Source organism: Anolis sagrei, chromosome 5 (assembly GCF_037176765.1).
Source record: "Anolis sagrei isolate rAnoSag1 chromosome 5, rAnoSag1.mat, whole genome shotgun sequence".
NCBI lineage: Eukaryota > Metazoa > Chordata > Lepidosauria > Squamata > Dactyloidae > Anolis > Anolis sagrei.
In genome coordinates this window covers 141,535,585-141,562,771 of record NC_090025.1, presented here as the reverse complement: position 1 = coordinate 141,562,771, position 27,187 = coordinate 141,535,585, and the positions used below count along the sequence as shown (strand labels likewise).

At 40.5% G+C, this 27,187-nt stretch overlaps 1 protein-coding gene across 2 annotated transcripts in view; it reads left to right on the top strand.

Moving 5' to 3' along the window:
• Nucleotides 1-27,187, top strand: part of WIF1 (WNT inhibitory factor 1) — a 50,557-nt gene that overhangs the window by 13,082 nt on the left and 10,288 nt on the right. For both annotated transcript variants that reach the window (XM_067469088.1, XM_060777517.2), the window contains exons 3-4: nucleotides 19,469-19,577; nucleotides 25,035-25,175. In XM_067469088.1, coding sequence (XP_067325189.1) covers nucleotides 19,469-19,577; nucleotides 25,035-25,175 — 250 coding nt within the window. The remainder of the gene's footprint in view (nucleotides 1-19,468; nucleotides 19,578-25,034; nucleotides 25,176-27,187) is intronic.

The window sequence follows — 27,187 nt, the reverse complement described above, 5'->3', positions numbered from 1 at the left end:
CTGACTGATCTGTGAGCTCCATAGAGATCTGAGGTCTAACATAGCCTTAACTCAAGTTCCAATCCCCATTGAGAAATATCTGCAGCTTAATTGAAATTTTTTAAAATCTATTTTATTGTTAACCTCCTTGTACTGGAAAAAGTGGAAAATAAATTTAATAAAAACAAATAATTAAATGGTCTTCTAACAATGTTGCCCATATATTCAAGTTAACTGCTCAGGTTTCCTGTAGCACTGCATATTTTTATACTAATTAATATGAGTCATTTAAATACTGATTATGGTTATAGTAGAGGAAATAGATAGGGGGACAGTACTGGATGTTTGGGGAATGTACAGTGGAATTAAGCACCCACCCAAAAACTATGGGACCACAATTCCTAGCAGCTTTGGCTAGTTTAACCAGTAGTGACAAATTCTGAGATCTGGAATCCAAGAGCAGAACCCTGTGATCCCTTCCTGAGACATTATATCATATGGTCCATCCCCAGGGCAATTCAGTGTAAACCACAATGGCACACTGGCATGAAAAGCAAATTTAATATTTCAAACCACACTTCAGATGTGGTGAGTGAGTTGTTTTGAAGGGTATCCATTTCATGAATGAGTCTAATTCCAAGATGAATGTACTGTCTGCTTGTGCCAGAATTGCTTATGTATCAACCCTTACGTAGTGAAATTTGTAGGCTACAATACATGTTACTTTAAAAATGTAGTAAACCCTTAAACCTAAGTTAATTTTCAGTTAAGTATGGGAGTGCTGATTCAAATCATGATGTGCAAAAAGGAAAGAATTAAAACCATTGTTTTCTGCCTTCACATTTCTCACACCTTGAAGAAGTTAAAAGAACAAAAAGTCTAGCCAGATGTAGTGAAATTGACATGGTCATTTGAGAAGCCTACCCCACTATGGACAAATGGACAGGGGTGTGTGTGTGTGTGTGTGTGTGTATGTATGTATGTATGTATATATATATGTGTGTGTGTGTGTGTGTGTGTGTGTATGTATGTATATATATATATATGTGTGTGTGTGTGTGTGTGTGTGTGTGTGTGTGTATATATATATATATATATATATACTCTGCAATAAATATAAATGCAGTATATATTTACTGCATTTATATACCATCCCTCACAGCCTGCAGGACGGTTTACAGTTGGTACCAAGACCATAAAATACACATTCAATATAATAAAACAATCAAATAATAAATCTATAACAGAATCAATAAAATCAATAAAAACATGTATCTAGCTTCTGTTTGAAAACCTCAGAAGAAAAAGACTCCACCAAGCCCCAAGGCAACATAGTCCACTGTTTGAATAGCTCTTACCATTAGAAAGTTCTTCCTAAACGTTGGGATGGACTCCCTTTTACTGTACTTTGAATCCATTGCTCCATGTTCCAGTTTCTGCGGAAGGTTCACATATGATTGTTGAGTTAATTAATTTTACTTGTGTTTACCTGCAGAGTAGCTTCCCTCCTTCATCACAAAGTAGCAATTTTTCTATAGTTAATAAACACACATCAGTTTTGGAAGTATTAACCACACTACTGGTGTTTCAGAATTGAAATTACTCTTTCAAGTGGCTTGTATGGACAGTGCTGATAGTATTTTGTTTCTACTAAAGGGAGATGGTAGCCTTTAATAATATAATGGGAACTTTTCTAGCTTTCCAAAAGCTTTCAATTTTTAGTGATTTAAAGCTAAAGATAAATGATTTTAAAAATGCCTTTAATGCACAGTATGACATTAATATCCACAGGAGATATGTTCACAGACATCAAATGAATACTTCTGAACCCTGATCGAAATGAAGTACTTTTGACCCATAAATAAAATAGGCTGGCTCTACACTGCCCTATATTCTTGGATTGGATCCCAGATTTATTTATTTAGTTAGTTAGTTAGTTAGTTAGTTACAATATTTCTATCCCGCCTTTCTCAAACTCAGAGGTGACTCAAGGCAGCTTACCAATTGGCAGCCATTTGATGCCATAACAATCCACAATATACAATTAAAACATTTTTAAACCACATTATAAAATCAATACAAAAACCATTAAAATGATATAATAACAAATGTTAATCTCATTTTACAGTAGTGCCATCTAAGCCGTTCCATGTTTCAACTTACTGTACATAATTCCATGTTTGTCTATTGCACTGCATTTCCAAATGCTTGTTCAAAGAGCCAGGGTTTTTTTTTCCCGGAAGGTCAGGAAGGAGGGATCCGATCTAATATCCCTAGGGAGGGAGATCCACAGCTGAGGGGCCACCACTGAGAAGGCCCTGTCTCTCGTCTCTACCAGACACGCCTGCAAAGAAGGCAGGATTGAGAGCAGGGCCTCCCCAGACAATCTTAAATGGTTCATAGGGAGAGATACGTTCGGACAGGTAAGCTGGGCCAGAACTGTTTAGGGCTTTATAGACTAAAGTCAGCACTTTGAATTGTGCCCTGTAGCAAATTGGCAGCCAGTGGAGTTGGCACAACAGAGGAGTTGAGATTAACTGCTCATCCCAGATTATCTAGCAGTGTAGACCCATAGAATCCAGTTCATAGCAGATAATCTGGGTTCAGATCCTAGGATCTATGGCAGTGTAGATCCAGCCATAGAGACATTTTGGAGGATCTAGAAAATGCCTGGAGAAAACATATTTAATTGCATATAGATGAATACTTTGACACAGGTCCCACGGATATGGGTATCATATCTGTTGTTAAAATCAAAGTTTGGCAGGGCAGCCTTCTTAAATATAGTTTGCAGTTGTACTTCATAAATACCAGCACTCTCTTTCATAGCATGGACATGGATGTTAAGGATCTCACAACCAAGCATGACTGGCAGCACAATGAGAACTGATAGTTAACACCAAACATTTAGCACAATATGATGTGGAAAGTACACAGTGTGAACCACACATGACTGGTATTATCCTATGCAGATCAGCGAGTTAATCCTAAACATATTTACTTGGAAATAGGATATGATTCCAAGAATGTGCTGCCTTAGTTTAGTCAAAGTTCTGAAGACTTTGGATTCAAAGAGTGATGAGAAGTGTGGGTGGGTGGCATTGATGTCATAACAGCCTCTCTTTAATAATATTTTCCCCCAAGGAAAATAAACACCAGGCTCTACTTATTTGTATATGCTAATTAATTTAAGCATTATGAGTTTGAGAAGCATTATGACTTTGAGAGACGGAGCTGAAACTTGGATAGATGGTTTAGTGGAAATGCAGAAAGAAAGTCAATTATCTGGCAGCCCTACTTTGCATCCACAACCTAAACTTCCCTGTTTTCCACTACAGTGACAAGAGACAGATACTGTCATGGATTAGCAAAGACTGAAAAATATGTCAATTCCAAATATTTCTTCCAGTTTGCTAACTGGAGAAGTTGCCTTCTCCACTGGATCATAGACAACGCTTCTATGATTTTAGATGGAAATCAAATCCAGGTTTCTGAGATAAGATTTGCTTGAAGTGTCTCACTCAAAAATTAAAAGTTCAGTTTGGTCCTGTGCTTCTGAGTAAGCCCCTTGCCCATGGACCACCAGCTTAAAGGCCGGGGGAGTGAATAGTTCCTTTGCCCACTGAGAGATTCCAGACTGTGGTGTTGGGTCAATGTTTACTTTCTGCTCAAGGCTCTCATGTCAGATCCTTCAGTGCTGTTACTCAGAATTCTTCCACACACATGTGAGGCCACAAAGGGAAACTGAGACTTCTGGGCTGCAGTGACTTCAGCATTTCGTTACATTCAGCTTATTTTCCTTTTCACCCTGCTGAATTTAATTAGTACACTTCTTTTATTTTCAAGGGCTTGGCAATGAAAGAGATCTGGATGAAAGAGAAGAGGCTGGGGCTTTACTTTGAAATTTTCAAGGCAGTGTTTATTGATAGAGAAAGCTTGACATAAATGGACTGAAGTGATGTGCATACATCACTAAAGGCGGCACAGTATGCTTGGTTTTTGCTTAATGGATTAGCAGCCCAGCTTTCCTTTTGGGAATCTGTTTTCATGGGGCGAGTATCACACTGGATGAATCTAGACAAAATACAAGCGATGGCAGTGGCCTCTATGGTGACTTTTGTGTGCTTATAAATGGAAGAATGTGAACCCTCTTCTGGATACAGTTTGCCTTTACACCTTCCGTAATAGGCTGTTGGCACACACTGTTTGTTAAAAGGATAGGCAGAAGTAACAGGAGTGATTTGATCAAAGTTATTCAACAACATCACCTGGTTTAGGTAAACATCTCCTCTTAAATGAGCAGGTCATTTCATCAATCAGATACTACAGTTATACCAGTAGTTCTCAACCTTTGATCCTCCAGGTGTTTTGGACTTCAACTCCCACCATTCCTAAAATGTTGGGACTTCTGGAAGGTGAAGTCCAAAACTGGAGGACCAAAGGTTGAGAACCACTGCTACAAATCTGTGTTGTATTAACATAAGAGTATATATGAGGCCTCTTCTTCTTCTACCACTCAGGTCCTCTAACTGTATAATGTGTAAAAGAATCATATGCATTTTCTAGCACAATTACAGTACAACCACCACATCCACGGAACAGAATAGGTGGTTTCATTTATCCCCGTTCAACAAAATATAACCGATCTCTAAATTTTCTAGGTTCTTTGTCATCACTCTATTGGAGTGGTTCTCAACCTGTGCGGGCTCTTCCACACAGCCCTATATCCCAAAATATCAAGGAAGAAAATCCCACAATATCTGCTTTGAACTGGGTTATCTGAGTCCACACTCAGATAATGTGGGTTTTTTTGCCTTGATATTCTGAGATATATGGCTGTGTGAAAGGGCCCTGGGTCCCCAGATGTTTTAGCCTCCAACTCCCAGAAATCCTAACAGCTTGTAAACTGGATGGGATTTCTGGGAGTTATAGGCCAAAACACATGGGGACCCACAGGTTGAGAACCACTGCTATGGCATTCTTGAACTATAAGTCCTTCATTTCAACATTTCATTATTATCTTCGGTTTCATGTATCCTTGCAAAGCCTAGGAACATACAATATCTCCCACAGATACTGGGGTTGTACTATAAACAATGTATTTTGTTCCATTATCTATTAAGTTTGCCAGAATAGTGTGTGACTGAGAAACCAACCAAGTGAACAATTCTGTATATAAAATTTCAGGCAATGTCAACCACTTGCTTGTATTAAAATCACAAAGCTGGAAGGGACCACAGAGAATGCTTTGTCTGACCTGCAGCCATGCACATTTAAAATATTCCTTTAAGAGTGTTTCTCAGACTCTGTTCCTCCAGATGTTTAGGACTTCAGCTCCCACAATTCCTAACAGCTGGTAAATTGGCTGGGATTTCTTGGGGCAGAAGTCCAAAACAGCTGGAGGAGCAGAGTTTGAGAGACACTGCTTTCAGATGACCATCCAATTTCTATTTAAATACCTTCAAAGAAGGAGAGTCTAGGGCAGTATACTTCACTGTTGAATAATTTTTACTAACAAGGAGTTCTTCCTAGCATTTAATTGGAATCTTTTTCTTATAATTTGAGTCCACTGGCGAATCCTGAATGAAATCAGAATTGTTTTTTTTAATGAAAACCAATTGAACATTTTTTAATAATGAGTAACGGTGTCTTACTTTTTCAACACTGAAATCTGGGAGTGGTCAACAGGGCAACTGCAGTTTTCTGCTTGCACCTGTCCAAAAGTTTGGAGGGGGGAACAGAAGTGGCCTGAAGTCCACTTCCAATTTTGATTTTTTTTAAAAAAAAAAAAAAAAAGAAAGAAAGAAAGAAAAAGAAAAGATAAACAGTGCAAGGAGCCCCTACAACCTATTTAAAAGATGAATCATCACTTCTGGTTTACTTTCAGAGGGGACAGAAGTAAGAACCCTATGCAGTCTCAAGGCCATCCTTTATGTACTCTGGCCATAATAAATGAATTACTGTTGAAAAGTATCTTTAAAATACTGTCCTTGTCCAAAATCAGTCTTACAGAAGTGGAGGGAATTAACCTAGGGATAAATCAACCAAGCACACCTGCAACACTTTGAAGAAAGGGGGGGGGGCAAGCAATCCATAGTTTTGATGGTTAAAACAAACGTGCCATGTGCTAATATGTATCTCTGTCAAGTGAACTGAAAAACTAATAAGAAGCTGGACTTTCCACAGCTGGCAGTTGCATTCCCTATTCATGCTGCAGCTGCCTTCCTCCTACAAGACACCACAACCTACTTCATTCCTCTAAACGATCAACAAACACCACTTGATAAAAAGTGTTTTTCTTTTCTCCAGGAAAAAGTTTCCTTCTTGCTAGGAGTCCTTTCCAACATATTAGCACTTAGGTGCCACACAAGCTCATTGGAGCAGAGGATGCCAAAGAAAGAGTGGGAGAACTATTAAGAGGCACAGAGACGTGTAAAAAGATCCATTGCTTTTCTGCTCTCCCCAGATTCACTCAGTGCAAATATTTATTGGTTATGCCACCCTGGTACAAATGAAATCACATAGCCTGTAATTTATTTTCATATTTTTAAAGAGAAGGTGCAATTCAAAACATTTTTGAGCAGAAAACAGAAGTAAAGTCAAACCCTTGATTTTCTGAATGATGCTGTCATGGAGAGCTCATGAAGCAAGAAGTGTATTAAATATTTATCTCTCCCTCTATCTTCCTCTATAACTATTTCCCAATGTTATCATGGAAAAATCAGATGGATAGCAAAAATACTCAATTTTATTTTAAGTTTGCTTTTAATACCAACTGTCCAAAGCAGAGATGGAGAACCTAAGACCTTGGAGTCAAACCTGGTTTACCTTGTCTGGTTCTCTGGGGTTCTTCTATATGACACCATTGTATGTATCCCAGCTTTTCTTTGGTTCTCCACTTCCACATCTTGAAAAGCTAAAATGTCTATTCTAATGTCCCCAGTGGTGCAGCAGGTTAAACCACTGAGTTGCTGAACTTGCTGCCTGAAAGGTCGGTGGTTCGAATCTGGTGAGCAGGGTGACCTCCCCCTGTTAGCCCCAGCTTCTGCCCAGCTAGCAGTTTGTAAACTTGCAGATGTGAGTAGATCAATAGTACTGCTCTGGCGGGAAAGTAATGGCACGCCATATGCAGTCATGCTGGCCACATGACCTTGGAGATGTCTATGGACAATGCCGGCTCTTTGGCTTAGAAATTGAGATGAGCACCATCCTCTAGAGTCGGACATGTCTAGACTTAATGTCAAGGGGAAACCTTTACTTTAATGCTTAGTTACTGACAGTGGAAACACTGGTATTTTGGGTCCCTTGTTGACTCACAGGTTTCTGAGGATATCTCAGAAAACTAATTCAACCCTCGGACCAAAAGAGGTTCCTTCTCACACCATTCTATTTTATTCCAACATGAAAGCAGCTTTGTAAATAAGTGAAGGTACTAGGAAGCTAGTGTCAATATGTTGTAGTGATTCTAATGTTGGACTATACTTCTGGAGTCTAAGGTTTGAATCCTTGCTCAGCCATGGTAATCCACTAGGAGAGCTTAAGCAAACCAACTCTCTCAGCCTCAGAAGAAAGCAAAGGCAAACCCTTTCTGAACAAATTTTGGAAACGCCATAAGTCAGAAATCACTTGAAGGCCTACAGGAAAAAGGAAGCTATTAAAATGACAAGCTTGCAATTAAAAAAACTTCTAAAAGGCTAGTGGTCTATGTTACCATGCTGACCACAGAGGATAGGGAGCCCTTTCCTCTTAGAAACAGTCTTGAAGTCTGGAGAGATGGATTCCTCCTCTATTTTAAAGTTGTCCTTTCTAAAAACGTAATGTTCTTTCCAACCACTCTTCTCAGGCAGTACAGAAATTAGAGCTGTTTAGCCAAAGGACTGAGCAAGAGTGACATCTAACAGATCATGGCAAGAATGTTGAATTAAGGAAGGGTAAAATGAGGGGTAGGTACCCAACATTGTAAAAGAAAAAACAAATGGAAATTCTTGAAATATGGATAGGCATAATGAAAGATACGGGTATTATGAAAAACAAATCTAAAATATTTGTAAGAAGTAGCATACAAACCACATGTCTTTGTGAAAAAAACACTACAGATGAATTCAATTCCAGCTACACATATTTTCATATGTTCAACATTTTATGGATGAAAAGCACATACAGTTTTTGCTTTGTTGATGGGTTGCCCCTTTCAAAATTCCCACCACTGATGTGGGTTCTTTGGGAGTGCAAATTAATACACATTCATGTTTGCTAATCCAGCAGTTTATCTCTTGGTTTCTCATTGCCATGGATCATGACCATGGAACTTGATCTCTTTTACATGTCATCTACAATTTCAACTGGATATAATATATGAAAGTGTACACAGAGAAGTATATTCTTGCACTGTAGACTTCCAAATCTGAGTCCATATCAGGCTCCAGAGAAAGCACCTTCCAGACAGGCCAAAAATTCATGAGGAATTGGGATTTAAACCCCACTTCCTCTTGGGATGGAGGCTACACATCTGGCCCAAACTTCGTGCTTTGCAGCGGTGGTGTCCAGATACTCACCCCTGCTGATCCGAGATAAGCAGGGATGGGCATTGGCCTGAAGCCCCCCTCTCCCCTCCTTTGGAAGAGCTGAAATAGGGGAGAGGGGATTTCTCCTCCATGGCTCCCTGTTGGATCTTCCAGGGAGGAGGAAGAGAAGCAAAGGCTGCAGGCCTGCATGGAAGGCTTCCTCCAGTAAGCTGAGATGGAAATGGGAGACAGGAAGGAGTCCAGCTTAGGGGGGTGGGATTTACACAGTCATGGAAAGGTGCATTTTTCTCAGGAGGAACTGGGTTTAAAGGGCTGATTTTAAACATGTGTTTTCCAGCCTTTAACCCGATTCCTCCTGACTCTTCTCACATTTTGGCTATACATCATTTAGCTCCCCCCCTCCCCCTTAACCCGATTTAACCCACGTTATAATGCATGTGTAGAAGAGCCCGAAGACTCCACCATACTTTGAGGCAGCATGTTCCACTGCTGAACAACTCTTACCATCAAGAAGTTCTTCCTAATGTTTAAATGGAATCTCTTTTCTTGTAGTTTGAATCTATTTCTCCATGTTAAGAGCAGCAGAACACACACTTGCTCCCTCCTAAATGTTACATTCTTTCAAATCTTTATCACAGTTTATGTTTATCACAGGAGTGTTGCGTGGTTTCTGGGCTGTATGGCCGTGCTCTAGCAGCATTTTCTCTTGACATTTCGCCTACATCTGTAGTTGCCATATTCAGAGGATCAGAGAAGCAGTGGTTCTCAACCTATGGGACCCTAGGTATTTTGGCCTTCAACTCCCAAAAAACCTAACAGCTGGTAAACTTGCTGACATTTCTGGGAGTTGTAGGCAAAACACCTGGGGACCCACACATTGAGAACCACAGAAATAGAGTACATATACCTGTGGAATGACCACGGTGGGAGAAAGAAACACTGTCTATTAACCAAGACATTGGTTATCACATCCCCTCTCAGACATCTTTTCTCCAAGCTAAACACATCCTGCTCTCCCATCCATGCCTAAGAGCCGTAGCAAACTACTGGAAGCGAGAGCGAGCTTGTGCTCGAGCTCGCTCCGAAGCCCCGCCTTTTTCCCCCCGAGGCTGCTCTCTCTCTTGCTAGTGTGCCTGTTTTCCCTTGCTAGGCAAGCGATGTGAGTGTACTCTCGCAGTTGGCAGAATTCAACTGTGAGCGTACGCTCGCATCCCTGCCCTCTGCAATGGAAAACAGGCATGCTAGCAAGAGAGAGAGCAGCCTCGGGGGGAAAAAGGCGGGGCTTCGAAGCAAGCCCGAGCGCAAGCTTCCTGTAGTTTGCTGCGGCACGAGCGTATGCTCGCAACGCTGCCCTAGCAAAGGGAAATAGGCGGAGAAAGAGGTGGAGCATCGCTCGTGCTGGCTTAGTTTGCTCTCGCAAAATCCTAGTTTGCTACGGCTCTAATGGGTCATCCTTTTCTGGACATACTCCAGCTTCTCAATATCCTTCTTGAATTGTGGTGCCCAGAACTGGACACATGGTTATTCCAGGTGAGGTATGGACAAAGCAGAATAGAGTGGGACTATGACTTTCCTCGATCTAGACATTATACTCCTATTGATGCAACCTAGAATCACATTGGCTTATTAGCTGCCAAATTACATTGTTAACTCATGTTCAACTTGTGGTCTACTAAGACACCTTGATCCCTTTAACGTAAACTGTTTTCAAGCCAGGTATCACCCTGTGCATTAATTTATTGTTGTCATCCCATGCCAAACTAAAATCCCCGTCTAGCACAAGCAGCACAATTCTGCTGCATTTTTGTCCAACGTATTATCTATATGCACATTTTGCTTTTTGATACCAAGATCACTAAACACTAATCCATAGTAGCTGAAGAAAGCATTTTAGGAATTAAGAGAAGGAAGAATTTCTAGGAAGTGTGCCTCCTCTGCCCTCAAGTCCCAGACATGTGTTTAGAAATTATAGGAACTGGGTAAAATAAAAGCTTCCCCTTGACATTAAGTCTAGTTGTGTCCGACTGGGTGGTGGTGCTCATCTCCATTTCTAAGCTGAAGAGCCAGTGTTGTCTGTAAACGCCTCCAAGGTCATGTGGCTGGCATGACTGCATGGAGTGTTGTTACCTTCCCGCAGAAGCGGTACTTATTGATCTACCCACATTTGCATGTTTTCAAACAGCTAGGTTGGCAGAAGGTGGGGCTAACCGCAGGAGCTCACCTCACTCCCTGAATTTGAACTGCTGGCCTTTCTGTCAGCAAATTCAGCAGCTCAACGGTTTAACCTGCTGCGCAGTGAGGGCTCCTAAGAACTGGGTATTTCTTTAAATAAGTCATGACTCTCAATGGTACTACTGGGATGAATATTAAATTTAGCAGAGCTTTGATTTGTATCCCAGAAATAGGACTCAAGGTGATTCACAAGACTAACTTTAAAAACAGAGGTAGATGTCAAAATACAAAAAAAAAAATAACACAGAAAAAGATTATAATGCTAAAGCATATTTAGTGAGGATCCTGTCCAGTCAAAAGCTTACATGGATGAAACGGCCTTTTCCTACAAGAGGAAAGACAAGGGAAGGGCAGTCTGGCTTTCCTTGGAAGAGGTTCCACAGTCGGGGTTGAACTACAGAGAAACAACACCTATAATCTCAGTGAAAAAGAGTTTGCACAAGGAATAAAAGGGCTTTGGGGAATGGGAGGGGTGGGCCAGGGCATCTGCAGGTCAGAGTGGAAAGCCCCAGGGGCCCACCTGTACTCTATAAAGTCTTTTAAAACGCAGGACGGCATGCAGTAATTTTGATTCATTGCAATAGCGCCTTAATTTTCTTCTCCTCACCAGTAGACAGAAACACACATTGTACAGACTGGTTGGCATATTTCTAAAGTTGATTTTTGGCACAAAATAAATGGCCTTTCTTTGAAACACACACTCATTCTTTCTATGTCTGGAGCTTTTGCATTGAGAAACAGTTTTTTAAAAAAAAAGATATTTTGCTTCTTGCTGGATTTGATTTTACCAGTTGCCAGATTTGATTTTTAACTTTATCCATTGCAAGAAGGCTGTATTAATGTGGCTTTTGCAGGTTGCTTCACACAGTCATGGTCTCAAAGTGACAGCTTTCATTAACAGATGATGGTCCAGTGGCGTCAAATGGTTATCAGAAATAGGTTTTCATGTACGGACATTTAATGCAGTAAACTCATTTTATTTTTGAATTTTATTTGGCATCACACTATTTTCCTAGAACCGAGACTCAAGACAGCTTACAAAACCTAAAATGCATAAAAGGAATTAGCAGTAAATGCATGCAAGAGGAGCTGTGGTGGCGCAGCAGGATAAACCACTAAGCTGCAAAACTTGCTGACCAGAAGGTCGGCAGTTCGAATTTGTGGGATGGGGTGAGCTCCTGATGTTAGCCCCAACTTCTGCCAACCTAGCAGTTCAAAAACATGCAAATGTGAGTAGATCAATAGGTACCACTCTGGCAGGAAGGTAACAGTGTCCCATGCAGTCATGCTGGCCACATGACCTTGGAGGTGTCTATGGACAACGACAGCTCTTCAACTTAGAAATTGAGATGAGCACCACCCTTCAAAATTGGACTTGACTAGACTTAATATTGAGGGAAAACCTTTACCTTTACATTCAAGAAATTAGAATAAAATTGATCAATAGGATTTCTCACTAAAAGACAACATAACTAAATCAAGGCTATTTGTACTGTGGACAAAGAATGAATGATAGCAATAGAAAACAAGGAAAACATTGCAGATTGATTAATTCAATAAAGGAGTTCATAGCCCTGAGCATGCAAGACCAGAGTATGAGTGCTGGTGACTAGGGCTCATGGAGATATTTCATTCTCAGGGTTGCTACATGCAGAAGCAGACTTCATAACAAATAACAATGACAAATAAGATTAGGAGCAATTGAAAATTTATATTAAAAAGAAAAATAAACCATGTGAACCAATAGGAGGGATTGAGGAAGTGATTAGATGAAGAGAAGGGCCTTCCCTGAAGATTTCAATGCCCATTTCCAACCACTTCCTGCCAGTGATGTCTGGTATGATGACAGATTGCAATAGAGATCCTGCATCTGATTGTTACACCAGAAATATCTCATGGGGCTAGGATGGAAACATAATTCTGCTGCATTCTCATTGACCTCTGTTGCTCGCAGCAACTACTGTTTGACAAATCAGGATTGTGGATGTGAGTATCAGGCTACAAAATGCTGCTTACTGTACTTAACTCAGTAGCGGATCTAAAACCTCACCCTTAGTTTTCAAATACTATGTTATCTCTGACATTTGACTTCACTATACCATTGTAATCAGGATGGGAGCAATGTAGTTCAATACATTTAATGACAAGTACATTATTGTGATGTATTACTTCCATGTCCAGATCATACCGTTTCCTCTTTGCTGCCCTACCTATATTTATTTATTTATTTACAGTACTTATATTCCACTCTTCTCACCCCAAAGGGGATTCAGGGCGGATCACAGAACACATATATGGCAAACCTTCAATGCCGATTATACTGTACAATGCCAAGATAGACAATGGATAGAGATATATTTAGGCTTTTTCTCATCATTCAGCATCTTTTGGAGGCTGTGCTCGGGTCTGGACACAGGTGGGTGCTGTCACTCCATCTCCTTGCCAAAGAGCTTTCTTTGTACATAAACCTTTCACTGAAACGCCGTGCCCAAAATACCTCTTCGCTTAACACAGTTCCTATTAATCTACTCACATTGCTGTTTTCTTTCCACCAGGTGGGCAGGGGAGCTGGACTGATGGTCAGGAGCTCACTCTGACCTGGCTTCGAACTGTCAGCCTTTCATTTGGCAAGATTTATTGCAACTGCAGCTGGTGATTAAGCCGGCCCATTCTGATATCTTTGTATTGGTAAGGGTACAGGCAGGGCCAAAAAGCTCAAATTAATTCTTCCCCTCGCACACAATAAGAGCAGTTCAAAACAACATTTCAGCAAGAAACTGAGAGGTATTTTCCCCATATAAAGTACCATCCAATCCTCTATAGCCATAGTGCCTTTGTATCAAGAACTGCCACGGCTAAAAAGAGCCATCTTTCCTCCTCATCCACACTCCACTCATTCAGGATCACAAGTTCCAGCAGAATGAACCAAGAGCTATTAGGCTACTACGCTACGGCAGAGCAGGAGCCTTGTGCGGACATTGTGCTTCCACCTGTTTTGACTTTAGTTCCACCCAGCCATTGGAATTTGACCCACTCTAAGACCCTACCTTAAACTAAATTCAGCCCTTAGGCAGAAAAGGGCACCTCAGCTTTGATCTCAAACAAAGATGCACTGCATGAAGCCTCCAACATGTAAAATTCGGCCTCTTTGCCTCAGTCATCCCATCCCTGCTACTGCTGTTCTTGCCAATTCTCCTGCCAGACCACTCTTGCTTCCCTTATCCTTACTCTTGCTTCTGGTTATGCTGCTGCTTCTGCCAATTTTGTCCTTTGCTACTGCCAGTTTTATTCCCGCTGCCAATTGCGTTCTGATCAGTTTCCTTTTCCTCTCCATGCCTTTGAGCTTCCCTGTATTCACACAGGATGCAGCCCTTGATCTGCAATAAAGATTTCCTTTTTACTTCATTTTACATGTTTTCCATTTTTATATTCAGGGGAACCCATTTAAATCACATTATGTTATCGAAGGCCGGAATCATTGCATTGCTGTGAGTTTTCCAGGCTGTATGGCCATGTTCCAGATGCATTCTCTCCTGATGTTTTGCCCACATCTATAGCAGGCATCCTCAGAGGTTGTGAGGTCTGTTGGAAGCTAGGCAAGTGAGGTTTATATATCTGTGTAATGTCCAGGGTGGGAGAAAAAACTCCTGTCTGCTTGAGACAAATGTGAATGTTGCAATTGGCCACCTTGATTAGTATTGAATGGCTTTACAGCTTCAAAGACTGACTGCTTCCTGCCTGGGGGAATTCTTTGTTGGAAGGTGTTAGCTGGCCTTAATTGTTCCAAGTCTGGAATTCACATTCACTTAAATCACATTGTAGAGGGTATATAGAAATCTCCATATGGGACTGTTTCTGTTGCTGGGTTTCATCCAACAAAATTAGTGAAGTAAGAAAGATCTTAACTAGGGACTCCATCACATGGAGGACTCCCTCTCCCTATGCAGTTTTGCCAACCTCCTTGGTGAAACGGCAGGGTGAGGAGTGACTATCTTTCCCCGTACACTGCTTCATTGGAGCCAGCACAATATGGGCAGGCTTCCAAGTTTGGAGGGAAGTTTCCTCGGATGCTTCCACTCCTGCTGTGGGTGGGGCCTCCTCCAGAAGTCCATCAACATCATGTGATGGGCAGTGTGCTCATCTGTCAATGGACTGGCAGGGCAGTGTCCTAAGGTTAGGTAAAGTTTTTTCCCTGACATTAAGTCCAGTCATGTCCAACTCTGGGGCTTAGTGCTCATCTTCATTTCTCAGCCAAAGAGCCAGCATTGTCCATAGACACCTCCAAGGTCTTCATGGAGTGCTGTTACCTTCCCGCTGGAGCGGTGTCTGTTGATCTACTCACATTTACATGTTTTCGAACTGCAAGGTCGGCAGAAGCTGGGACTAATAGTGGAAGCTCAAGCAGCTCCCTGAATTTGAACCTCTGACCCATAACCCACTGCACCACCGGGGGCTCCAAGAACACAATGGACTGGCAGGGAAGTGTTCTAGATGAAGTGTGATGAAGTGATAAGGTCCCCATCTACACTGCCAGATACTTCAGTTTGAAAATGGCATTATATAGTCAGTGTACACTCATGTAATGCAGCTCAATGCAGTTAAACTGCTTTATATGAGTTTACACAGGCATGGGCAAACTTTGCCCCTCCGAGTATTTTGGACTCCAACTCCCACATTTCCTAACAGCCTCAGGCTTAAGCTACTTAAGCAGCTGAGGGGGGAAAGGAAGAGGCCTGAATTGTGGGAGTTGGATTCCAAAACACCCGGAGAGGTGAAGTTTGCCCATGCCTGGTCTACACTGACCATATAATGCAGTTTTCAAACTGCAGTATATGACAACATAGATGGGGTTAAGTAAAATCATTTATATTTCACCAAAGTGTTATGCTTCAAAAACTGATATTTAGGTAGCAAAAGGATTATTTCTTAAGGATTAATGGCAATAGGCTTTGTCGGGGTGAAAAAAATTATTTCCTTATTCCAGGACTTCAGCAAGTATATTCCATTCCAAAAGGATGTGATGCAAAAACCTCCTTTTGAGGCCTGATTAAGTTTATGGCTCACAGTAGCTACTGAAATATTATTGCTTTAAACAGAGTTTACATTTTGAGGGGAAAGATTTATCATACGGGAGCGCAAAGCAAAGTTGGTTGGCGAAATCTATGGAATGAATAAAGGTCCAGTTACAAAAGCTTTTGCTCCTAGCTACGCATTTCACTTTTGTAAGTTATTGATTATACTTTCATGAGAAGTCATAATCAAAAGCTTGTACTTTGGTAATGGTGTGTTAGAAGAGTTGTACCCCAAACTTCAAAGCTGTCTTCTGAGCCTTGAGAACAAAGGCTCGCCAGTTTTGAAGCGTGGCCAAAGTGAGCCTGTGTGTTCTATTCATGCTTCCTATAATTCAAAGAGGTCGGTTATTCTTCCCATCGGCTGTGAACTCTCCTCTCATCACATCATGTAAGCTTCCATCACTGACAGATGAAAATCTTTCGGTATACATCCTTAATTAAACAGGATTTCACTAAATTCTAAAGTTTTCTTCCCCTTTTGTTCTGAGGGCCATTTTCTTTCATCTTGCAACTGATTCATGTCGTAATTCTTTTCCATAAAAGAAAAAGGGTAAATAGTTTTTTGAAAATACAAGTAACGAATAATTTGGATTCTAAATGAAAGATTATCGAGTAACTTTAACATTGCATACTTCCTTAACATCATGTATGTATGTATGTATGTATGTATGTATGTATTTATGATGTTTCTCTCCCGCCTTTCTCAAACTTGAAGGTGACTCAAGGCAACTTACAATATACACTTAAAACCACATTTAAAGCAGAATTAAAAAGTACATACAAGACCTTTAAAAACAGATAAAACCATTGTATAAAACCAATACCTTCACTGTTGGCCTCAAACATCTAAACCATTCCAATATTCAATTTCATATAATTCCGTGTTTGTCTATTGCACTAGATTTCAAAGGCTTGTTCAAATAGCCACATTTTCACTTTTTAATGGGAGGTCAAGAGGGAGGGGTCTGATCTAATATCCCTAGGGAGGGAGTTCCACAGCTGAGGGGCCACCACTGAGAAGATCCTATCTCTTGTGCCCGCCAGTCACGCCTGTGAAGAAGGTGGGACCAAGAGCAGGGCCTCCCCAGATGATCTTAAGCACCTACTTTAACAAGAGGTGCAGTCTCATCATGTGGCTGTAATGCTCAAATATTCTGATTTCTTCATAATGAAATTGTACTGTCCTATTCAGAAATGCAATTTCACATATTTATTTATTTATTTACCCTATTTATACCCCATCTTTCTCTGATCTAATGTCACTAGGGAGGAAGTTCCACAGCCAAGGGGTGAGTGAGAAGGCCCTGTCTCTTGTTCCCACCAGTCATGCCAGCAAAGAAGGTGGGACCGAGAGCTGGGCCTCCCCAGAAGGTCTTAATCTCCGAAGTTGTTCATAGGGAGAGATACGTTCGGACATATCTGCAAGTGTGTTTGTCTGCTTCTTCCTCCAAGGTGCTGGTAGGCAGAAGCAGAGCAGAAAAAGCAAGGAGGCTAAATTTCCTGAATTTCATGTGAAGAAACGGCAGGTTTCCCACTTCAGAGATAACCCCTCTATTCCTCCTCCACCAGGAACTGCATAGCAGAAAAACTTGTCAAAACAATACGCTTCTAATGTCTTTGTGACATTAGAGTGGACTAGACTTCTAGCCCTATTCATCCATAGCGCCAGAGTCACACTGTCTTGTCAGGTTGACCTATTTCTCATAGTTCTTGTGAGGATAAAGTAGGAAGATACCTGAACTCACATGTGAGACAATATAAATATATAAATAGCCATTCCGCTTTCTCAGACTCAGTGTTTTGTAGATGTATTAGCTCCACATTCACCACATCCATTGCCAGCTAAGGATTATATCTGAATTATTTTGTATATGTCTGTAGAATGTACCATCTTAAGTGTTTCAGCAAAACCATAAATGGCAGCAGCAAAATGCCTCAGTTGGAAATGCACACTGTCTAGCTCAGTGGTTCTCAATCTGTGGCCCGTGGACCACCAGTGGTCCACAAGAACAAAAATATGGTACACGGCCTCACTATTACTACACAGTTGCATCTAAACCAAACAGAAATGAGAGCAACTAGTTTTGTGAAAGCCTCTTATACTGCCAAGACAACGGGGATGCTGGGAGGGGAGAGTCTGGCTACACATGAAAGATTACTACTACCATATCAGCTCTAGATTATTAAATATGGCTTTCTGTGGGCAAGCAGGTGGCGACTACTGGATGGCATATGTTCTATATCAGAAACTAGACCTCATGTGGTCTATCCAATGCAGTTTTCTTAATCAGCACCCCCAAACCATACCTCAACTTGACCAAAAATTGATTTGTAATGCTGTTGGTAGTAATGTTGGAGAGTAGTCCCTGGTCAAAGTGGTCTCTAGTCAAGTAGTCCCTGGGCAAATGGTCCCTGGTCAAAAAAAGGTTGGGAACCACTCATGATATATAAATGGCAGAGAACATGATTAACTGAACAGGACCAGTATATTAAAACAACCTAATATATTTAATTTTAATCTCCATTTCACCAGTGGATTTTAACTTGTATTTTAACTCTGTGTATCTTGTTGTATGTCTTTTAATATTTATATCTTTTAATGATGTTGTGTCCTGTCTCAAGCTGCAGGTAGGGGCTGGTAATAAAATAATAATAATAATAATTATTATTATTATTATTATTATTATTATTTTAAGAGTGCTGAAATCCTTTAGAAGATAGCAGTATGTCTTTCTCATCCACTGATTTCTTTCCAGCTCTGAAATATTTGTGTGCACATTTGTGTGCATGTGTGTGAATTTAGAAAACAGGGAGTGTGTGCTTTTTTCTTGGCTCTTTTACAGTGAAGGGAACAGTATTATATGACTAACTCACCTGTTATGCCCATGTGACTGTAATAGGCTTATTCTCATATTTACGGCAATATTCTTATACTTTGTATGCAAAATACAAGCTACATTCCAAAACTCTAAAGTACAATTATACAACAGACAGCACTGAGATAGAGAATACAAGTGGGAATATATTTGACTGACTCACCATTTGTTTTCTTCATATTACGAAGGCCATGTTGTTTTAATCAGAAAAGCCATTATAACCTGGTTTTCAATATAATTAAAACATCAAAGCAGAACAATGAGAAACAGACAGTACAGCCATAGTATTGTTGCCATGACTTTGTAGGGATCTACAGAGAGCAAAACAATTATTTGTCTGAGTGTATTATTTTATTTGAAAAGCAAATGTTCATACACTAAAACTGTTCAGATAATTTTAAAACCATCATTCCATATTAAACAGAATGGTTTCATTTACTTTAGTAAAATCCAGCACCACTAAGTACAACTCGAACTTTCATTTCTGATCTCATACTTTTATATCTTCCTGTTTGGGGTGTGTGTGTGTGTATAATATACAACAACAACAACAACAATTATTTCAAATGAAAAGAATTTTCAGAACCCATTTAGCAAAATACCACTTCTTTTCCAAGTACTGAAAAGTTGAACTTTTCTAAAAGAAGTTGGGCATTACAAAGAAGGGGAAATACCCTATCAAAAATAATACAAAAGGGGGATAGGTATTTGTTTAAAATGTTATGTGCTGGGGACACACTGAAGCACAGTTACTATAATATCTGTTTACATTGTTTTTTTATAGGCTGAATATTTCTATGAGTTCCTGTCCTTACGTTCTCTAGATAAAGGGATAATGGCTGACCCAACTGTAAATGTCCCTCTACTTGGAATGGTGCCTCACCAAGCATCAGGTTTGTGACTTCTGCATCCATCTATTGGCTAATCATGTTGTTGATGTGAAGTAGACACATGGAAATAATTTGAGGTCCCAGGGCCATGCAGCTACATTATCTTGTTTGTCATCTAGGGCCATGTTTTAATCAGGGGTATGGCCAAAATACCAAGTAGGTGCAGCCAACAGCACATTCTGTGTCTCTCTTAGGACAGTTGTACACTGATCACTTATTCCAGGACCAATTGGGCACGGCAAATGCTGGATCAACTTCAGAGTGCTTTAGATGCCCCCCACTTCGTGGTCACTGCAGAGGCAGCAGTGAGTCCTGACCATCCTGTGGCTCCAAACTCAAGTTTGACACTGCTGGACGACCACCTTTACCATCCATCTCCCCTTCTCTCTGTTGTGATTATATTGTTTGTGTTGGTCGCTTGTTGACTGGAGTGACATTGGCTGGAGTGCCAATTTCAAAGTATTATAAAGTTTAAAAGAAACATAAGAAGGCTGCCTGAAGCAATTAGTAATTAAAAGCTTGATTGAACAAAAAAATCTTTAACCCCTGGTAAAAGAAGAGTAGGGGTTCCTTTCACTTTTCCCACTACCAATAATCACCCTATGCAGAAGAAATTATCAGTGAAGTTTTTTTCAAAATTCTGAGTGGTTTTGTTTTTTGTGGCAGGAAAGATATAGATGCTAAGGCTGGCAGGGTTTGGGAAAAGCGAATTGGATCCCAACTCCCAGAATCCTCCTAGCCAACAGAGACATGATTGACAGGGGAATATTGTATGCTGTAGTTCAAAAATGTGATATTTACAGCTTCTGCAGTTGAAGCAAGTAAGCAGATCCACCCCTCCCAACTCCTTATATGGATTGCTTTTCCCACAATGGCAGCATAGATGCTCCCAGAATTTCCAGAAGCATCTTGATCCTCAATACCATGTTCTAAAAATGAAGTTTATTTGTGGACATATCACCACAAACAGCCTTTTCCAGCCTGGGATTCTCCAGGTATTTTGGACTGTAGACCCTTCAGGTTCCAAATTTCATTGGTGATAGGAGATTTTTTTTCTGAAATTTTTTTGGAGATATCTGGTTGAAGAGATCATTCTGAAAGCTGGCAAAACAGAGTCACTTAAAATTAAAATCTCTTTGCTCAGCTGACTCAGTTAAACGTGGGGGCAGCCTCCTTTGAATAATTGTTTCTTGAACACATGTGAGATTCTGTGAAAGGTCTGAGATAGTTACTTCACACATGCAAGTCATTGTCTGTTGTTCCAGCTGTTACACAAACAATATATAGAATATGTTATCAAAGGCTTTCATGGCCGGGTTGCTGTGAGTTTTCTGGGCTGTATGACCATATGCCAGAAGCATTCTCTCCTGACGTTTTGCCCACATCTATGGCAGGCCTCCTCAAAGGTTGTGAGGTCTCACAATATTTGAGGATGTCTGCCATAGATGTGGGTGAAATGTCAGAAGAGAATGCTTCTGGAATATGGCCATACAGCCCGGAACACTGACAGCAGCCCAATATATACAATGATTATTCCTTATCTAAATTGCATGCTTTTTAAACTGAGCATGCATACAAAAAGGTTGTTGCATTGTCTACTTTGCAGAATCATTTGTGTCAGATGATCTGATAACTCAGTAACTAGGAAAGTTCTTGAACTTTCCTTGTCAATACATTTTATGTGCCACATCTGAAAAGAATGAAGGAAGGAATGGCAAACTTTGGGGTTGCTGAGTGGAATTAATGTCCTGCAAAATGCAATTTTCCATACAAATCAGGCAGGACATGTGGCAATCAGGGAAGATGTCTGGGATGGCCTTCTTATTAGACATATGCTGTTGCTCATCAAGTGGGCCAATGACTAGGCTCAAGTGTCTTCCTTCTGTGGTTCAGAAGCTGGAAATGTAACTTTGTTGAATTAAATTACCAGAGGCTACCATACTGACTGTGAGATTCTGAGAATCACAATCCAACAAACTCACATTTACAAGCTCTGTGAGTTATGGAGAGAGAACACATCTTGTTTCAAGAAGCCCCTCTCAGTATGTGTTTGGGAGGTCTGAATTGAATGAAAATAGAATAACTGTAATCGGAGTTCTGATGATTGAATTCCAAGACTTCTGTCGAGATTCCTATGCAGAAATTTCCATTTCACCAGTTCCGTATGGTGAACATGTGCAAGCAAACAAATATATATGTGCATAGCACATATGCTACTTACACATAAGTTAATACATATGACATCCAATCCTATTCAGTATTCTAGCGCACACATCAAAATGACACATTTCATAATGTAATCCTTGAAACAATTTATCCATCCTGATATAATGCTGGTAAATGGATAATTATTGCTTTTTCTTTTTGTTTTTTGGAGAATGAGGACAAAATCCAAGCTAAAGATAGAGAGGATCATATTAACATACTATGCTTTGATATTTAAGTGACGTAGTCACTTGACCCAATGAAACAGATATAGAATATTTGTATCTTTGTATATTTTGACTGACTACCATTACAGGCAGTCCCTGAGTTACAACCATCTAATGTACAAATGACTCATGGTTAAGAATGGGGCTGAGTCAACAGGAAGTGAGAGAAATCTACCACTCGGAAGAGAAATTCCCTCCTGAAAGTGTTATTGTGGGGAAAAGGTGTCTCCACTGAAGCTTTATCACCAATCCTTGTTTCCACAACAAGCCAAATTTTCTAAAATCCAATTATCACAGGGACAGAAAGTGAGCTGAAATCTTCTGAACAGGAGCACAGATATCAAAACAAATACCACAGGGATGTTAACCTTTCCCTATCCTATCCAAAGCTCACTCTCTCTATATATGGTTGAAGTTGTCCCTGTTCCGACTTACAAACAAATTCAACCTCAGAACAGACCTACAGAATCTATCTTGTTTGTAACTTGGGGACTGCTGTAAAGATAAAGGTAAAGGCTTCCCCTTGACATTAAGTCCAGTCATGTCCAATTTTGGGAGATGATGCTCATCTCCATTTCTAAGTCAAAGAGCTGGCGTTGTCCCTAGACATCTCCAAGGTCATGTGGCCGGCATGACTGCATGGAGTGCTGTTACCTTCCCACTGTAGCTGTACCTATTAATCTACTCACATTTGCATGTTTTCAAACTGCTGGGTTGGCAGAAGCCGGGGCTAACGGCGAGAGCTCACCCTGCTCCCCAGATTCGAATCACCAACCATTCGGTCAGCAAGATCAGCAGCTGTATGAACCAACTAATAATATAATATAATATAATATAATATAATAATTGCCCAAAGTATATTTTTTCCTAGAAATGTTTTTCCTACAAATATTGAAATCTCATGTATTGTCATTAGAAGACAATTGTCTGGTTGCTACTGACACGATAAATAAATAAATAAGAAGAAACTGGGTAACAAATGAAGGTTTTAAAAACACCAATAAACTAGCCACAAATAAAGCAGATGTCCATCTTAAGCACTCATCAAATGAAACAACCACAGAACAACATTCCAAGGCTGTGGGTTACCAAGGCTTTCTCCTCATTAGAACACTCCAGATTTACTACTTTTCAGTGACTCTTTTTAGTTTAAAAAAGACTACATTGAAACAAGAAGGCATGTCCACCTATTTATTGCATTTAGGATACGTACCTAGTTTGGTTACATCTATATCTAAGTTGTTTTCCCTTGATGTTTTGTTATTTTATTTATGAAACAAAAAAATAGAATGTTGCTACTAGATAAAACATCCAGTTTATGTTACAATCTATTTGTTCAAGAAAAGATATAAATATCCATTTGCTATTGTCATGGCTGTTAAGTTGGCTGTGATTTACAGCAATCCAGAGAAATCTCTACATGGGTCTAATAACTCTTACTCACTGTACATTTCATCCTGACTGTCTTCACAATATTCCTCCACTTCTGGTAGGTATCATGGGATAGTTCCTTTTAAAGAAAAGTCAGGTGTTGCTTCAGAGTTTATCTGAAACTTTGGAGCAAGCATGTTGTTTTGATTCAATGTAGAGAGCAGAATTGGGTCCAGTTCAGGCTGCTCCACTATCTTCATGGGGTACCATGGCCATCCCCCTTTCCTTCTGCTCATCATTGAAAGGAAAATATGATGAATTGGGCCTGTGTTACCACCATTCCTATTCCCAGATGGTCACAGAGCTCTTTACAAGGGGCTTGTTTTACATCCTAGTTGCGCCTGCACAACTAAAAAAAAAAAGGAAGTGGGGATCACTACCTTCTTCTTTTAGGTCGCGCAGCACCTCTGCTGGGGCTATCATGGGGCTACCCTGATGGCTAGGCATTCTTATAGAGCTCTGCGGCTGTCTGGGAGTTGTGACAGTGACAGGAACAATAAGGTGAAGGTCTCATCACAGCTGAACTCTGACCTCCCACCACTGCAAGTTTGGGATGGTGCATGCAGCCACCTCAGGGAGTAGTCTGGAGTATTTCTTCCCCAGACTGGCCCTGGATTGACCGGCCAGTGTAATGTGATAACAGTTATCTCTTATTAGCAGCCTTGCTGTAGTCTTACAAATTTAAGACAGTCATGGCTTAATTAACTGACTTTATAAATTTGTAACGTGGTTTTGCTCTTCTCCTGTTTGCCTTCCACTTTATCAAGAAATGACTTTTTCAGGAAGTCACTCAGGATCTCATCACATTGAGGTCATAAAGCTGGACAATAGCAAGGTGATTTGCCATGGATCGTGGCGAATCCAGCAGAAAGTGTGGGAACCTGTCACCCTGTGCCCCAAATTGCCTGCATTGCCCCTTATCCCACAGGGGAACATGTCACCACCCAGCTTCCCCACATTCTTCTCTATGCAACACAAGAAGCCTTCCATGTTGTTGTTGCTGTGTCTTTTGATAATTCAACCTCACTTCAGGCACGGAGCCCCACCAGAAGTAGATCTATGTTGTGTGATGGGATCCAGCAGGCTCCGTGCCTGAAGTGAGGTCAAACAGTTGTAGGATGGGCAATTTTGCCCATACGAGGAAGTCATCAGTCTCACGTGTCCATCCTATAGCAGCGTCAATTGACTCAGTTGGCCTTCTCATGAAAGTTCAGGCTTGATTTGCTCTGGGATCAATTTATTTATAGTGGTTCATGGTGGTCCCCCGACATCGCACCTGCAAGGAGTTGATTATCTTCTTTTCCTTTTAGCTTTCTTTCCTGTCCAGCTTTCACAACTCTTATCCTACCTCAATTCACATAGCAATTAGAAAAAGAAAGCTGTCTTTTGGGGGAGGGTTGGCATTAATTGCAAAGCAGGGGAGGGGGGTTATTTTTGTCAGGTTTGTGACCAGAAAAGGAAGATGTTTTGTGCATATGTAACTTGCTTTTCTTAACTTGTTAATGATATGGTTTTCTTTCACAAATAATTGCTGCAATTATTTTAAGATTACTAACAAAGTATTGGAAAATATCTAAACTCTCTCTCCTTTTTTAAGTTGTTCAGGTTGGATTCCCTTGCCTTGGAAAACAAGATGGTGTGGCAGCATTTGAAGTTACAATAATTATCATGAATTCGGAAGGGAATATCATACTCCAAACACCACAAAATGCCATTTTCTTTAAAACGTGTCAGCAAGGTAAGCAGAAGTTACCTGGAAAAATATTTGTTTAACATTTGATACATATCAGCAGCAGATCTCACATCAGTGCTGAAACAATTTAGTAGAGCAGTCATATAGATAGTTGATAGAAATATTTGAAAGTAGGGGAACCATGTTTATATAAAGTGCTAATGTGCTAATTCCAGCAGAGTGGAAAAAGAAGTTGAAGTTTCCTGACACTTTATTTTTACCATGTCCTTCTGATTGGTTGAAAGAAAAGGCAAGGTGGCGGTTTAACCCACAGTGGTGCAGCAGGTTAAACCAATAAGCTGCAGAACTTGCTGATCGGAAGGTCAGCGGTTCAAATCCGCAGGACGGTGTGAGCTCCCATTGTTAGCCCCAGCTTCTGCCAACTTAGCAGTTTGAAAGCATGCCAATGTGAGTAGATCAATAGGTACTGCTCCGGCGGGAAGATAGCGGTGCTCCATGCAGTCATACCATGTGAACTAGGAGGTGTCTACAGACAATACCGGCTCTTCGGCTTCAAAATGGAGATGAGTCAGACTCGACTAGACTTAATGTCAAGGGGAAATCTTTACCTTTACCTATGGGCAAGGTGTATTGATCTGGAAGGCCTGATCCATTCAATTTCTGTTCAACTTAGATTTGAAGGATACACCGAAGGGGTCATCTGCTCTACAGAATGAATGCAGGCCAACACTCCTTAAATTGCCATGGCTCACTGCTATGGAATCAAGGGAGATTTGGCCATCTCTGCCAAAGAATGTCTGTGCCTCACCAAACGTAAATTTTCAGGATTTCATAGCATTGACCCATGGAAGTTGAAGTAGTTTCAAATTATATTAATTCTACAGTGTAGATGCACTCTAAGGCAATTGAGAGGATATGGTGTAACTTTATTTATGACAAATTAATAAAAAAGGGCCAGTAATATTAAAAAGAACTAAAGAAAGTATTTCCTTCACATTTCTTTCAGCTATAACTCTGACACAGTCTCAAATGGAGATGGTATCCAGTTCCATTGTTCATATTGTTCTCTTCACGTCAAATATTTATTTATTTATTTACAGTATTTATATTCTGCCCTTCTCACCCCGCAGGGGACTCAGGGCGGATTACAATACACATATTCAATGCCATAGACACACAACATATATCGACAGGCACACAGAAGCTATTTAACATTCCAGCTTCATGAGGTTATTCTGGCCACTGGGGGAACTGTCGCTTCACCATTCACTTGTGACACTGATGGAGTACTTCCTCATTCTTTTGCATGCTACTGGAGATTTTTATGGCATCGTAAATTAGTTAAATTAGCCTCCCTGCATAAAGCAGTACCTAAACTTCCAACTTGACAGATGCAACTGTCTTTCTGGCTGCAAAGGTCAACAGCAAGCTAGACAAATGTTTAGGAGCTTACTCCAACTGGGGTTGGCTTCGAACTCAGTCAGTAGTGATTGTAATAGCAGCTGACTCCCAGCCAACTGCACCACAGCCCGGTCCAAGAAAAATAGGCCTTGTTCTTGGTCAAGGTGACACTTTCCAGATACTGAGTTGAAGGGTTAAGTACCTTAACAAAATAAACCTTTTAAAGACTTCAAGATAATGTTTGCAGGTTTTGGTGGGGTGAAATCACTCCTTTCCACCCACACACTTACCAACCAAGAGAGGAGGAAGATTCTTGCTGTCAGAAAGTGCTTCAGTATCAAGACAGTCACCCTGGCTATATTCTGTGTATAGTTATGTATAGTTGAGTATATAGTCTCTTTACTTCCTCTCCCTATGCAGTTTTACTGAGTTAAGAGAGTTTTAAAAATCTATGAAGTGCTTTAAAGCAAGCCATTACATCTATACTACATATATAATGAATTCAAAGCATCAGATCCTGTCTAATCTTGGTAGCTAACCAGGATCAACCTGGCTTAATACTAGAAAAGGAGACCACCAAAGAATACCAGGTGCTGTAGCCTCTATTTCAAAGGAAGGAATCAGCAAGACTCCTCTGAATATTCCTTTCCTAAGGA